The following is a 14,078-nucleotide window of genomic DNA, read 5'->3' on the forward strand; positions in this document are numbered from 1 at the left end:
ATGACTAGGGGCTCCCAGGCTCCGTGGTAACAGAAATGATCAGCAGCAGCAGCAGCTATAATTCAAGGTTCCCAAGCAATCAGAATCCTGCTGTGCTAGTGTCAAGATTCACTATGAAATGGGGGAGACTGAATGAGAGCAGGAGAGATAGCATCAAAAACCCAAAATGGCAAAGCTGTCAAAGACTCTCTGCTCAGTTCATTTTTCGTCAGATCAGGATTATCGCTCAGTTTCTACCAGGAAACAGAAATGCAAACTTAAGGGAACAAGTCAGTCTCAAGCCTGTCTCCTGGCAGGAGCCCTTCCATTTTCTCTACAAAATGTGTTAGAAAAAAACCCAAATCTTCAGTAGTAAGTGTCCCTTTGCTGCCAAAAAAAGATGTTTTTTGTATTTCCTTTGCCAGCCTTGCTTTGAAATCAGTCTACAACTCCTATAAATAAGATCCATATCTTGCAATTCACTACAAAGCTTTGCATAATCATCTTCAGTGAGAATCATTATCCTCTTTAAAACACAGACCTCATTAGAACCAATGTAGAAATTAGCAGAACCACACTTAGGTCCAAGTTTAGCCTTGATGTAAGCGGTGCCCTTCCAATTAAGACAATGAAGCTAACCTTCAGCAGGGCTGAATGTAGGCCCAAATCCTGCAAAGGGATCCCAATGAGTGCACCTTTCAGACCACAAAGCCCACTTCAGTAAACTACCTCTGCAAAGGCCCACTGGTGCAGATCTGATTTCAGAATCAGAGCCTTCACCCTTGCAGACTTTTCAAGTCTTTGGCTCTCAAATATATCTATATATGAAAAGTGTATGCATTACTCCAAAGTATGATCACTTCTGTATTCTTTTAGCATTCAAATAAGCAGGCACTTTTACAAATGACACAAATTAGTGGTGATGTTTTACTTGAAGTTGAAAGTATACATTTAGTGTTATTGTAATTAATGCTGTATTCATATTTCCATTAGAAATAGATATTTGTGGTGGCTTAAAACAGCCATAAAAAGGTGCTGTGGGCAAAAAGTCCTCAAAAAAGATTGTAGCTCAGGAGTGATTCTACTTTTAGCCAAAGGTGATTTACAGTCTAACAACTTAGTATAATTTTAAAAAATACCAACAAGCTCCCCCGCTCCTCCCCAAACACTACTTAATGGTCTTCGAAGCAGTTTTGGTGCTCTTAACATTAAGACAATTTATGAAATGAGTTTGGTAAGCAATTAGTTTATAATTTAGGCCCCAGTCATGCAGTTCACTGCACCCCCAAGCTGATTTTAAAACCAGCAGAATCACAGGATCAGGATCTCAAATTTTAGAAGTTGGGAACCTTAATCCTATTGCTTCACCTTCCCTTCCAATGCCTCAAAACAAAGACAGACCAAATTCAGGAAAGGATCTTTTTTTCAGGATAGTATGTAAGCTTAACTTTAAGATGCTTACGTTTCATTTCAGTCAATCAGACTTAAGCATGTGCATAAATCTTTTCTGAATCAGGGCATATTTTATTAGTCTGTGGAGAATGAAAGAATTGTGTGTATTTTTTTAAAACAAAATATATGCACCTCAGTTTACCTGTGTGATATTATCCTGCCTAAATATGTGGAGATAAATCAAAGGAGGCAGTAAGAAGGAAACCAACAGGAAATGAAACAATGGCTAAAATAAGGTGCTATCATAAAGAATATCAAGGGTCTGTGAGGAAACAACAGGGAAGCTATTGATCCGGGAATAGCTGCCTGGCTCCAGCTAGTCTGGCAAGGTGTACTTTTCCCAGGCCTGCACCTAGGCGCCAAAGGAGAAGCTAAAACTTTAAACATACTGACCTAAAAGGGAGAAGAGGGGTGGTCAGCATGGTGACAGGGAGACTCAATAGGGGAAACAGTCATAAAGAGCATGCTGTAGAAGGCAGTCTCTGCCTCTTCCAGACAGAGATGGGGTTAACTGGGCAGAGGAGAGCTTACAAAAGCTGGCAAGGAAAGATTAAGATATAGGTATGGGGAAATATGCACATAGACTTTGTCACTTTTACCGTTTGTTCTGCATGCTGTGTATTTTTGGGTTAATAAATAATGCTTTATTGTGAAGAAGCTGTTTCTGAGTCACTTTAATCAGCAGCTGTCACAGGCTCCTGGAGGAAAAGTTTTACAGGTGGCAAACTCAATTGGGCCTGCTAGGTTAACGAGGTTGGGAAACAGGGTGGGGCTGCAACCCAGACATCAAGTCTAAAGGCCTGTCTGCACTGCACTCTATTCTACTAGTGTCAGCGTGCAGCACATGGATATATGCCACAGTAAAGAGCCAGCTGTATCCACACTGCGGCCATGTCTACACTACGGGATAATATCGAATTAGCTAAAATCGGTTTTATAAAACTGATATTATAAATTCGATTTCATGCGGCCACACTAGGCACAGTAATTTGGCGTTGTGCGTCCATGGTCCGAGGCTAACGTCGATTCCTGAAAGCGTTGCAATTGTGGGTAGCTCTGTCTGTAGCTATCCTATAGTTCCCTCGCAGTCTCCCCCCACCTTGGAATTCTGGGTGAATCATTATTGTCGCGGGTGATTCTGGGTAAATGTCGTTAGTCTCCTCCTCTGGGAAAACATCAGCTGGACATACCTTTCGTGCCGTTTTCCCTGGATTGCTCTGGCAGATGCCATAGCACGGCAACCATGGAGCCCATTCAGCTTTTTTTTTCCGGCACCGTATGTGTATGGATGCCGCGGACGAGAGGGATACTCCAGCGCTACAACGCAGCATTCACTTGCTTTTGCAATGATAGCAGAGATGGTTACCCGGTCGTTCTGTACGTCTACTGCCGGAGAAAACTGAATGAGATGACGGTTATCATCTCCTCCCTGTACCGTCCGCTGCTATCATGAGTGCCCCTGGCTGAAATCGGCCGGGGGCGCAACGCAAAAGCAAAAATTGGGATTGACTCACTTGGGACTGAGTCATCCCTCCTAATGTTTCTAATTAGAGTCCGTCCTGCCAGAATAAGGCAAGTGTATAGAGGACCAGTGTATCAGAGGTACAGCTGCTCCGTGTCAAGTATTCACAGGGGTGCCCTGCAACAACCCACCTGGGCTTCCCTCCTCCCCCAGCCTTCCTGGGATACCGTGGCAGTGTCCTGCCCATTTGTGTCATGAAGTAATAAAGAATGCAGGAATAAGAAACACTGAGTGTTATAGTAGTGAACAATGAGGGGGAGGCAGCCTCCCGGCGCGATAAGTCCAGGCAGGACATTAAGCGGTGTAGGGGAGAAGAGCCCAGCATGCTGCTGCTATGACAGTCCAGCAGTAGAATCTTTCTTACACAACAGGGGGAGGAGGGGGCTGAAGCCCCAGTTGCTATGATGAAGCTGGTTATTAGCCGTTCTGTCCTAATCTACTGGGAGTAACCAGCAATGTTGGCCTCAGATGTCAACATGTATGATATTCATTGAGGACGGTTACTAGTCCTATTGCACCATCTAACCACCGGGAGGGGGAGAGGGAGAGGGCGGATACTGCTCTTCACTGCTGCAGCATCGCATCTACCAGCAGCATTCAGTAACATAGGGTGACATTGAAAGTAGTCAAGAAATGATTTCTTCCCTTTTTTTCAACGTGGTGGTGGTGGGTGGGGAAATGAGGAGTTGTTCCCTGAACTCGCCAGACACTGTGTTTGAAACCTACAGACATTGGGAGCTCAGCCAAGAATGCAAATACTTTTCAGAGACTGCTGTGGACTGGGATAGCTGAGTCCTCAGTACCCCATCCATCCATGAGCGTACACATTTGAGGTCTCTGGCTTTCCCGTTGTATGCTTGTCACGCCAGGCTGTTATCTAGAGATTTTTTTTTCAAACGCTTTGCATTTCTTTCCTGTAACGGAGCTCTGATACACAGATTTGTCTCCCCATCACGCGATCAGAATCTAGTAATCTCCCGTACGGTCCATGCTATGAGCTCTTTTTGGATTTGAGGACTGCATCGCCAACCCATGTCGCTGATCAGAGCTCCCACGCTGGCCAAACACGGAAATGTAATTCCAAAGTTTTGCGGGGCTTTATCCTGTTTACCTGCCCGCTGCATCCAAGTTCGATTTCGGCTGTCCAGAGGCGTTCAGTGGTGCACTGTGGGATATCTGTCCGGAAGCCATAACGTCGAATTTCCGTCCACACTACCATTAATCCGATATGTTAATATCGAATTTAGCGCTACTCCTCTCGTCGGGGTGCAGTACAGAAATCGATTTAAAGAGCCCTTTATATCGATATAAAGGGCGTTGTAGTGTGGACGGGTACAGCGTTAAATCGATTTAACGCTCTTTAAATTGATTTAAATGCGTAGTGTAAACCAGGCCTGCGTGTGTAGCTACCCACGGCAATGAAAGTCTCTGGAGCCATCAGAACCTTTTTCCGTTACCTCCCAGTGGTGGGGTGTACCTGGCCTTTGCAGCTCCCTACAGGAGGCCCCACAGTCCTACTACATCGCCCACTAGGCAGCAGCAATGTGGGAGAAGCAGCAGTGAAGGTGGATTCTCCAGGCCTGCCTAGAGAGACCTCTCTGGAACCGTCACTTCGGAAACCACAGAAACCTGGTTCTCCAAGGCTTAAAGATGAGCAACAGCCAATCTGAGCTCGGCTGGCCCAGACAGAAGGAGCTACTTGGTCTTAGCACGTCAGTTCCTGTCTGGGAACAGAGGAGTGAAGAAGGGAGCTGCTCTCTGGGCAAAGGAGCCTAACAATCAGATAGACTTTATGGCTGAACTTACTTAGCTGGGATTGCAGAGAGCATGCTGGCCATGAGATAGGACTGGAGATAAAAGGGATCCAGGAAAATAGCAGCAAAGGATTGAAGTCAGTAGTATGTGGCTGCTGTGTACAGGGTCCCTGGGCTAGAACCCAGAGTAGTGGCTGGGCCCAGATTCCCATACCAGACACAGGTAAAGTAGTGCAAGCCCCAAAGAGGAGACAGGGCTTATGTGGGAGCCTGCACAATGGGCTGAATTTAAACGGGCCAGAGCTGGTGCTGAAGATCCTATTGAGGGCAAATTGTTTGTTTTTATTGGACTCTTTAGTACTCCAGAAGGGTTTCATTGGGACTTTGTGACTTGGCCAGAGGTTGGCCGGCAGCCTGCATGAGGCGCCATGGGTGAGAACTGACTGTGGTACCACACCCACACTTGGAAGCACTCAAGAAGTGAATGCCCCTTTACTCTCCCATTGCCAGAACTTTTCTTTGCTGCTGGAGCCTTTCCCTATGCAACAGGGAAGGCTCTGGCAGCTGGGGAGGCAGTAAGATATCACTCTGCTAAACATAACCATGTAGATGGGGCAGGCATGGCTTGGGCATGTAGACAATCAGGTAGTGTACATACCCTGGGGATTCAGGTGTGATTTTTACCCTATTCACCTAAGCAGCATCTCACCAGCTACAATGCGATTTAGCCCTGTGCCAGGGGATGCATACAGAGTACATATGCTACATACAGCCCTAGCACAAGTATGAATAGCAGCGTAGATAACAAGGCACTGCTTTGGTGCCTGAATCCTGTGGGTATGTACCCTGTCAGGCTCTCTACTCACCCAAGCAGTGCCTCCCCATCCACACTACTATTTTTAACAGCGTACTGGCCCACTGCCACAGGGAAAAGCTCTGGCAGTGGGGAAAGGTTCTGGCAACTCCTGCTAACAAGCCTTTTCCCGCTGCTTCCCCTTGCAAGAGCCTTTCACCACCATGTGCAGCTATACAGCCTGCGTAGATGCAGCCGGCATTTTGCTGCTGTGTATAGCTACATGTTGCCACAAGAAGTATGCAGTGTAAATGTAGCCCAAGAGTGTTTGGATCACTGAGAAAGGTGAGGGAAGCCAGGCCAGTCAGCTGAGAAGTGCACTCAAATAGGATAAAAAGGACTGAAAACAAAACTTGCCCTGTAATTATGACACAGGCCAATTTTATTTTATTCTTCCTAGAACAGAAATAAGATGTACTTCGGTACACTTCTTTCCCATCCAAATAGGCAGATATTACAAAATGCCCTTTGGAACACTGAGGAGGGGAGGATACAAAGTTAATAGAAAAAGTGTAGTTAAAATCAAAAATGGTTTTAAAGCTCACTGAGTAGGGATGAAATCTTGGCCCCATTGAAGTCAGTGGAAGTTTTGCCATTGAGAAGTTAGGATTTAACCCTAGATGTTTAATGTGTATGCATTTCTTCAAGAAAGGGATCTGTACTGAGGATGCTAAAATGCATGATTGGCAACACAGTTACTCTAATTTATTTTTATTATGTCAAGAGTAATTATAGTTAAAGATTGCATAACAGTTTCTATTTTAATCTCTTGTTATCCATCACGTACAGATTCCTGAAATATTCACTTTCTGAGGTAATATGTTTACGCTTGGTCTCTGCACAAAGAAGTTTTGGGGTAAGTTTAAAAGTAAAAAATGTCAGTGGTTTTTTATTTTTATATATTATATAAAAATCCTTGCAAGTTTTCAGAAATGAAAAACTCAACTCTCTATGATAAATGGCTGGGCCTTGAAAGTGGATATTTGGCATGTAAATAGCCCTAAGTGAGAAGAAATGTTGTGGAGTATTACAGTGAAATTTGTGTTTTATTTGAGTAAGTTATGACCCTTTGAAGTTTATGGGACCTGCATACTTATTTATTTGTTTTTTGAGCTATGCTTAAAGGACCTGATCCTGCACCTATCAAAGTCAATGATAGAACATCGACTGACTTCAATGGGTGAAGGCTAAAATGAAAAGTTCTTAGCTAAGGAAGACTGTGCAGCCTACATCTGCAGAGTTAATTGATGAAAATATAGTGTAGGGGCGCAGTGCCTGAGGCGAGGACTCCACAGAAGTTCTTTCTGCAGTGCCTGTGGGCTCTGAAATCCAGCTGGGTACTAGCCAAGGCTGCTATAGGCAGGACCAGGAATAAGCCCCACTCTGATGCACCTTCAATGTGAGGAGGCTAATCTCTGTGGGTCAGAGATTGTATTTTGCATCTGGTACAACATCAAATGCCAGCATTTAAATAAATACCTAGTGAAAGGGGCTGCAAAATGTTTTATACCAAAATCATTTTGAGCTATAGGACCACAAAAACATCTGCTCTCTCCCCCCTTTATTTCAAACTCTACTTTTAAAAAAGGGGATGTAGTCATACAAAAACTAATTTTAAAAAAGTCACTCCAAGGCTGAGAGGTTGTCTGATAGAATCTTCACTAGCATGATTTAGCCCAACATGCTGAATGCAACAATTACAACTTTTTTTTTTTTTTTTACCCCAAAGTCCTTCAGACGCAAGTAACAAGTTACATTAAAAGGGGAATATTTGCAGGAAACAGTTATCCTGAATCAGAAAGGAGGGGAACATCTTACTACGAATAAAGATTTGTTCCAGTACTGTTAAGAAACATAGGATCAAAGTTTAATAGAATCCTATTTCAAAGCAAGTTTTTGGATTTCAAGACTATGGCTTTGATTCAGCAAAGCACTTAGGCATGTGCTTAAATGCAGTTGACTTCAACAAGACTTAAGCATGGTTTAAATACTTTGCTGCATAGGGTTGGGATTAGTCATACAAGGGGCAGAACACATTAGTCAAGAGATGACCAGTTCTCCTGGGTGAGACATATACTAGTTATCAACATATCACTGATTTCACTGTGGAGAACATTCAAAATATCAATAGATATTAAAATAATTGTACAATGGTTTTCTTTTCTTTTTACAGGCCATGAATCCTTTTCTCACAATGATGGGCTTTTGTTCACATCTATAGTCTCCAGGGCCGGCTCCAGGGTTTTTGCCGCCCCAAGGAGCAAAAAGGAGGGGGGAAAAAAAAGCCGCAATTGCAATCTGCAGCTCTACCGCTGCTGTTCCAGTCTTCAGTGGAGATTCGGCGGCTGGTCCTTCGCTCCGAGAGGGAATAAGGGACCCACTGCCGAATTCCCGGATGTGCTGCCCTGCACCGTTGGCCACCCCAAGCAGCTGCTTGCTAGGCTGGTGCCTGGAGCCAGCCCTGATAGTCTCACTGGGGCAACTTGACTACTCATGTAAATAACAACTTACTACTTTGGTCCAAAAATGAATATTTTAGTAATAAGCCCTTACCACCGCTTTCATTTCAGATGCACTTCCCTGCATTTTCTCTCCTAATTTCCATGCTTTTCCATTTGTCAACAGCTAGGATTTCATTGTGGGGGGGAAGAGAGATAACTGGAAGACGTACATTCTACCACAGCTGGAAAAAAAGCCAGCTGTGCAGCACGTGAAACACCACTTTTTCTATTTCCTTATTATGATTGAAAAGTTTTTGGCATTACAGTTGTCATAAAACAGAAGTACTTTATATCTCCTTTGACTGTAAAGGGTTAACAAGTTCAGTAAGCCTGGCTGTCACCTGACCAGAGGACAGGATACTTTCAAATCTTGAGGGAGGGAAGTTTGTGAGTGTGTGCTGTTAGTTTTTGGTGGTTGTTCTCTCTGGGTGCTCAGAGGGACAAGACGTCCAACCAGGTTTCTCTCCAATACAGGCTCTTATAAGTTCAGAATAGTGAGTACTGGATAGATAAGGCGAGTTGGGCTTATGTTTGTTTTCTTTATTTGCAAATGTATATTTGGCTGGGAGGAGTTCAAATTTGTACTTGTATACTTAGGCTGGGAGGGTATTCCCAGTGTCTATAGCTGAAAAACCCTGTAACATATTCCATTTTAAATTTACAAAAATTTTTTACTGTTTTTCTCTCTTTAATTAAAGTTTTTCTTGTTTAAGAACCTGATTGTTTGTTTTATTCTGGTGTGAGACCCCAGGGGACGGGTCTGGATTCACCAGGGAATTGGTGGGGAGAAAGGAGGGAAGGGGGAGAGAAAGATTAATTTCTCTCTGTGTTAGGATTACTTTCTCTCTCAGGGAGAGTCTGGGAGGGGAAAAGAGAAGGGGGGAAGGTGAATTTTCCTCTCTGTTTTGTGATTCAAGGAGTTTGAATCACAGTAATCTTCCAGGGTAATCCAGGGAGGGGAAGCCTGGGAGAGGCACCGGTGGGGGAAAGGGTTTACTTTCCTTGTGTTAAGATCCAGAGGGTCTGGGTCTTGGAGGTCCGCGGGCAAGGTTTTGGGGGGACCAGAGTGTACAAGGCACTGGAATTCCTGGTTGGTGGCAGCACTACAGCTTCTAAGCTGGTAATTAATCTTAGAGGAATTCATGCTGGTACCCCATCTTTTGGACGCTAAGGTTCAGGGTGGGGAATTTATACCATGACAACAGTACAGATTTTTCTTAGAAATATTTGATCTTAAGGAAAAAGGACAGACTAATCAGGTGCAATTAGAAAACTAAGAGGCTTGTTTTCCAACTGCAAATCTAACATAGTTCTCAAACTAATAGCAAAAACCTGAATCCTCAAACTAAGAGCTATGGTTTAAATAACTTAGGAACAGAGATTCACAGAATTGTGCCCTTTGTTGGATGACGATCACACAGATTTTGTAGAAAAAGGAAAAACCTGAAATCTAATTAATTCTAGAAAATGAGTTAAGAGAACTTCCAGGTACACCACCTGCCCTAAGATCCCCTGCCAATTATTGTGGGGGATGGGAGAGAGGCAGAGGGTTAAATCACATTTTTGTATTTTAAAAATGTTTCTCTCCCCTGTTGTGTGAAAGTCCCAAGCAAAAAAATCCTTAAGAAACTGACAATACAGGGAAAGAGCAAAACTGACCATTCAGAAGGCTTTGTCAAATGCACAACACAAATCAAATGGAAACAAAATTGAGAACTTTTTTTCATTAGTGTCTTTGATTATAGTCATGACAGGGGTTTTGCTGTAGATAGATAAAATAATTCAGATAGAGGTATGGTTTTTAAACTGACAGTGACTTTTTAAAGAGTTACCAGTTCTGAAAATGATTCAAAGTTTCTACAAATATAGTTAAATATGAGTCAAATAGGAAAGTAGTTTGATCCTCCAGGACTGGAAGCACAAAGTAAATGAAATCTGATAGATAACTGAGCAATTATTCAAAACAGAAGTGTTTAATGGAAAGGACACATCATAGATCCCTGCACAATATTAACAGTCTACAGTCTTGGGGTCTCATTCTGTCCTGACTTAACAATTCAACTGAAGTCAGTGGGCAAAATTCTGTTCTCATTTACACTGGTGTTGATCCAGAGTAACTCTAGTGCCTTCACTGATTTACAGTGGCGTATCCAAGAACTGAATTTGGCCAAATGAGGCTGTATGGGGTATAAGTCAGAGCAGAATTTGATGCCATGTGCTTTTCAATATATCCTACAGCTCACCTCAAATAATGTTTACCACTATATCATTCTACTTGTTTCTTTGTTCTCCACTCCTCTGCTGGTTCTCTGATTAACCCGTTTGCCAGGAATCACGTAACTCATAGAAACGAGGTATTATTTCAAACACAAATATGGAGCAAGTGAGTTGCAGGCAAGACAATGGGTCACACAGTAATCCTAAAACAGGCATGACAGAATGCAATGAAACTTCTCATAACATTAACAAGGAGAACGTTGCTATTCATGCAAAAATCTCTCAGCACTAACACTCTTACTCCTCTCTGCCTGACTCTAAAGAAGCAGCCAGGTTTTATTTTTGATTCACAGAGACAATGACTCTGCAAGATTTCTGGTAGTGTTGCAATTTTCACTTAAGCTAAAAGTGCACATAAAATGAAGGCTTCCTCCCTGATAGATGGATTGACTCTGTAAACAAACTCCTCATTGTCTCCCTACACCTTGAAACAGGTTTAAATGAGCCTGGAAGTATTTTTAGGTGAAGGTCTGAAGTGATGCATTATATCAACTAGTGAGCAGGCTACTGAAGGGGGGGAAAACAGAGGCTCTGGTGATTTACCCACCTAAAATTTTGTTTAAAGAGAGGAATGGTAAGTTGTTCGAAAGGCAGTGCCAGTCACCTTCACTCCCTAAAATGAATGCACGAGATTCTTCCCCCCCCCCCCATAGCAGTGTGAATAAAAGAGTCATCCTAGCAAACTTTAATTCATGCATGCTGCTCAGCAGTCAGGAAGGTCTTAAATCTAGTCGGGGGAAGCCTCTTTTCAGAAGCCTGGAATGACCTGGGTTACCCTTAGCAACCCATGAGGAATTCCAGAGCTCAACATTATTGTGAGAGTTTCAACTCCAGCTCTTCCTCCGCCTAACCCTAGTGGGGGCGGGGAAGAGAAAAATCACACACATACAGGGTAAGAGAGAGCCTACAGTGTTAGGATCTATAACATGCACTCATACAAAGATCCTATGGGTGCTGGAGGTTCTGCCGCACCCCCTGGCTTGAAGTGGTTTCCATCCTATGTAAGGTTTAGAGTTTGATTCAATGGCTCTCAGCACCCCCACTATAAAAATCTTTCCAGCGCCCGTGCCTATGGCTACTTTGCAGCGGCGGCTATCCCGCATGGATCACAGAAATCCACCCCCTGTTACACACCCGTCCCGATCCTGGGCGTAGCACAAACACACGAACCTAACACCAGCCCAGGCCTAGCGGCTCCCCATGCAAACGGCTTCCGGGCATTGTCTGCGCCCAGCCAGAAGGTTGGCAGCCGGGCAATTCTTGCCGGACGGGCCGGGGAGTGGGGTAGGGGGAGCATGGAGCTGTGCCTCTGCCTGGGGGCCCGTCCCCTCCTGCCCTCCGCCCGCGGCTGGCACCTACCACACAGAGCCATAGGCTCCGGAGCCCACCGGGGTCAGGTTCTGGTAGCGCTGGGGAACCTCCCACACCGTCTTGTTCAATTCCTGCTTGTAGAAGCTGCCTCGCTCGGACATTTTCCGGAGCAGCCGCAGCAGCTGCTCAGCAGCCAAAGCGCTCCAGCTGGAAAAAGCCGCCCGAGCACAGCCAGCGGGGGCTGGGGGAGGGACCAGGGGAGGGGAAAAGGGAGTGGGGAGACGGCAGGAGGAGGGAAGTGGAGAAGAGAAGGGCGGAGGGGGAAGCACCTAGAAAGGTAGCCAGAAATGCAAGCTCAGGGCCAGTGTCACAGTATATCTCCCCCCCCCGCAGCGTGACAGCAAGGGGCAGGGCAGCATTATTCCCCCTGACCCTGTCACAACCCGTGGACACAGCTGATCATTTCAGAGGGTGGGGGAAAGCCTGGCAGAGCTCAGACTATCCGCCCCAGCCTGGAAGAACCAGGGCACCTCCCATCCCGCCCCTTCCAATTCATCATGGACACGAGAGGAGAGAGGAAAGGCGGATCTGGTCACCCAGTTTTGCCAAATCAGCTGTTCACGTGCATTAGTGTATTATTGGGTCTAATGTAAATTTACTGAATTATTAGGAAGCTGTTCCACAACTAGCAGATCTGGCTAGCAGCAGATTTTACCTTGTTGCCAGCTCTAGCGATTTGATCGTGAATCTCACGATAAATAGTATTTTTCTTGAAGCCCGAGCGCCTGGAATCGTTTGATTATCTTAGACTTTCAGCTTCCATTTACAGAAGAACTAAGTTTCTAGCCCTCAGGGTTAAAATGAAAATCTTGAAAAACACAACTCTTAAAGGCTCAAACCCCACAAAGGAAATAAAAAGACCCCCAAATTATTATTTTTTTTACTATCTCATGATTTTTGAAGGCAGGAAGTTGGCAATATTCACCCTATACTTACCCATCTTATAGTTACTTCCTATTATGCCTCACAAACGCTGTGTGCTGCTCTAAATAATTTATCTTCATCTTGTTTTACAGTATTTAAATATCTATAGATTGCTATGCACCTTCTTCTCAGTCGTCACTTACCCAAAGTATATATTTAATCTTTCTTCATAAATCCCCTTATAAATCCTCCATTTCCCAGATCATTTTGCTCTGAACTCTGCACAGTTTGACAATACTGTCACCAACCCCACTGCAGGGTGTCAATGGCCACGTCTACACTACCTGATTAATTCGAATTTGTTTAAACCAGTTTTATAAAACCGATTTTATAAAATCGATTTAGTGCGTCCACACTAGGATCCTTAATTCGAATTTGTGCGTCCATGGTCAAAGGCTAGCATCGATTTCAGGAGCGGTGCACTGTGGGTAGCTGTTCCACAGCTATCCCATAGTTCCCACTTCCTGGTTGAGAGCCCAGTGCCTGATGGGGCAAAAAACATTGTCCCGGGTGGTGCTGGGTACAGCCTCACCCCTCCCTTTGTGAAAGCAGCAGCCAACCATTTCGCGCCTTTTTTCCTGGGTGAAGAGAGCAAACGCCATAGCACAGCAAGCATGGACCCTGCTGAGACCATGGACCCTGCTGAGATCAGTAACGCAATCGTGCAAGTTGTAAACACCTTGGTTGGGCTGCCCATGGAAAGGGTGGGCTTGGTGCAAGAAATCCTTCCCCCACGCGTATCTAACACGTCTGGGTGAGGGAAGATATGGGAAACGTTGGGTGACTTTGAGGTAGTTAAAACATGGGCTGCAAGTGGCACGTCGCTAACCCCGCTGCTGTTCCTGAACATCCACCATGCCGCCTAGGAATCTCGGTGGTGATCACCAGCAGCTCCAGCGTTCCCATCATGCCACCGCTGATCTTCCTGCCTGTCTTCCTGCCGCCACCTCGCTTCGTCCTGCCGCCACCTGTCATCCGAGCGTCTCTCCTATCCTCCCGAGCGTCTCTTCCTGATCCTCTCGCGTCACTGGCATCGTCCTGTATTTGCATCACTTCCTTCCAATTCATTCTGATGAGCTCTTCATGCGGATTACTTCCATGATTGTCTGGAACATTTGCATCTCGAGTTCTCTTTCTCCTCCGCCTGTATACTTAGCTAGGCCTTCCGGATGGGCAGTACCCAAGGACAGACAAGTGCTGCAGCTGCATGGGGTGAGAGGAAAACAGGGCGAGAAGTATTGTAAACAAGATTACTTTTACAGAACAATGCTTGTAAGTCTTTTCACAGTGGATAAAACTATGCACCTGACATAGCCACATTTGATTTCACTACAAGGTTCGTATTTTGCATTCCTTATAATGATTGCCTGTTCCCTGGTGGTCTCAGAGCACACTGCAGACACACGTCCGGTTTCCTGCATCATAATTCAGCTTCCATGCGGCCA

At 44.8% G+C, this 14,078-nt stretch overlaps 1 protein-coding gene across 2 annotated transcripts in view; it reads right to left on the minus strand.

Annotated features, from left to right (window-relative positions):
• The window catches only part of MAPK11 (mitogen-activated protein kinase 11), a 57,673-nt gene extending 45,535 nt beyond the window's left edge, over positions 1 to 12,138 (minus strand). Inside the window, exon 1 of one of the 2 annotated variants that reach the window (XM_032769383.2) lies at positions 11,698 to 12,138. In XM_032769383.2, coding sequence (XP_032625274.1) covers positions 11,698 to 11,810 — 113 coding nt within the window. In that variant the 5' untranslated portion in view covers positions 11,811 to 12,138. The remainder of the gene's footprint in view (positions 1 to 11,697) is intronic. The other variant, XM_032769382.2, reaches the window with a different exon arrangement.
• Positions 12,139 to 14,078: the final 1,940 nt, after the last annotated feature.

The sequence above is a fragment of the Chelonoidis abingdonii genome, chromosome 1 (genome assembly GCF_003597395.2).
Source record: "Chelonoidis abingdonii isolate Lonesome George chromosome 1, CheloAbing_2.0, whole genome shotgun sequence".
NCBI classification, from domain to species: Eukaryota; Metazoa; Chordata; order Testudines; family Testudinidae; genus Chelonoidis; species Chelonoidis abingdonii.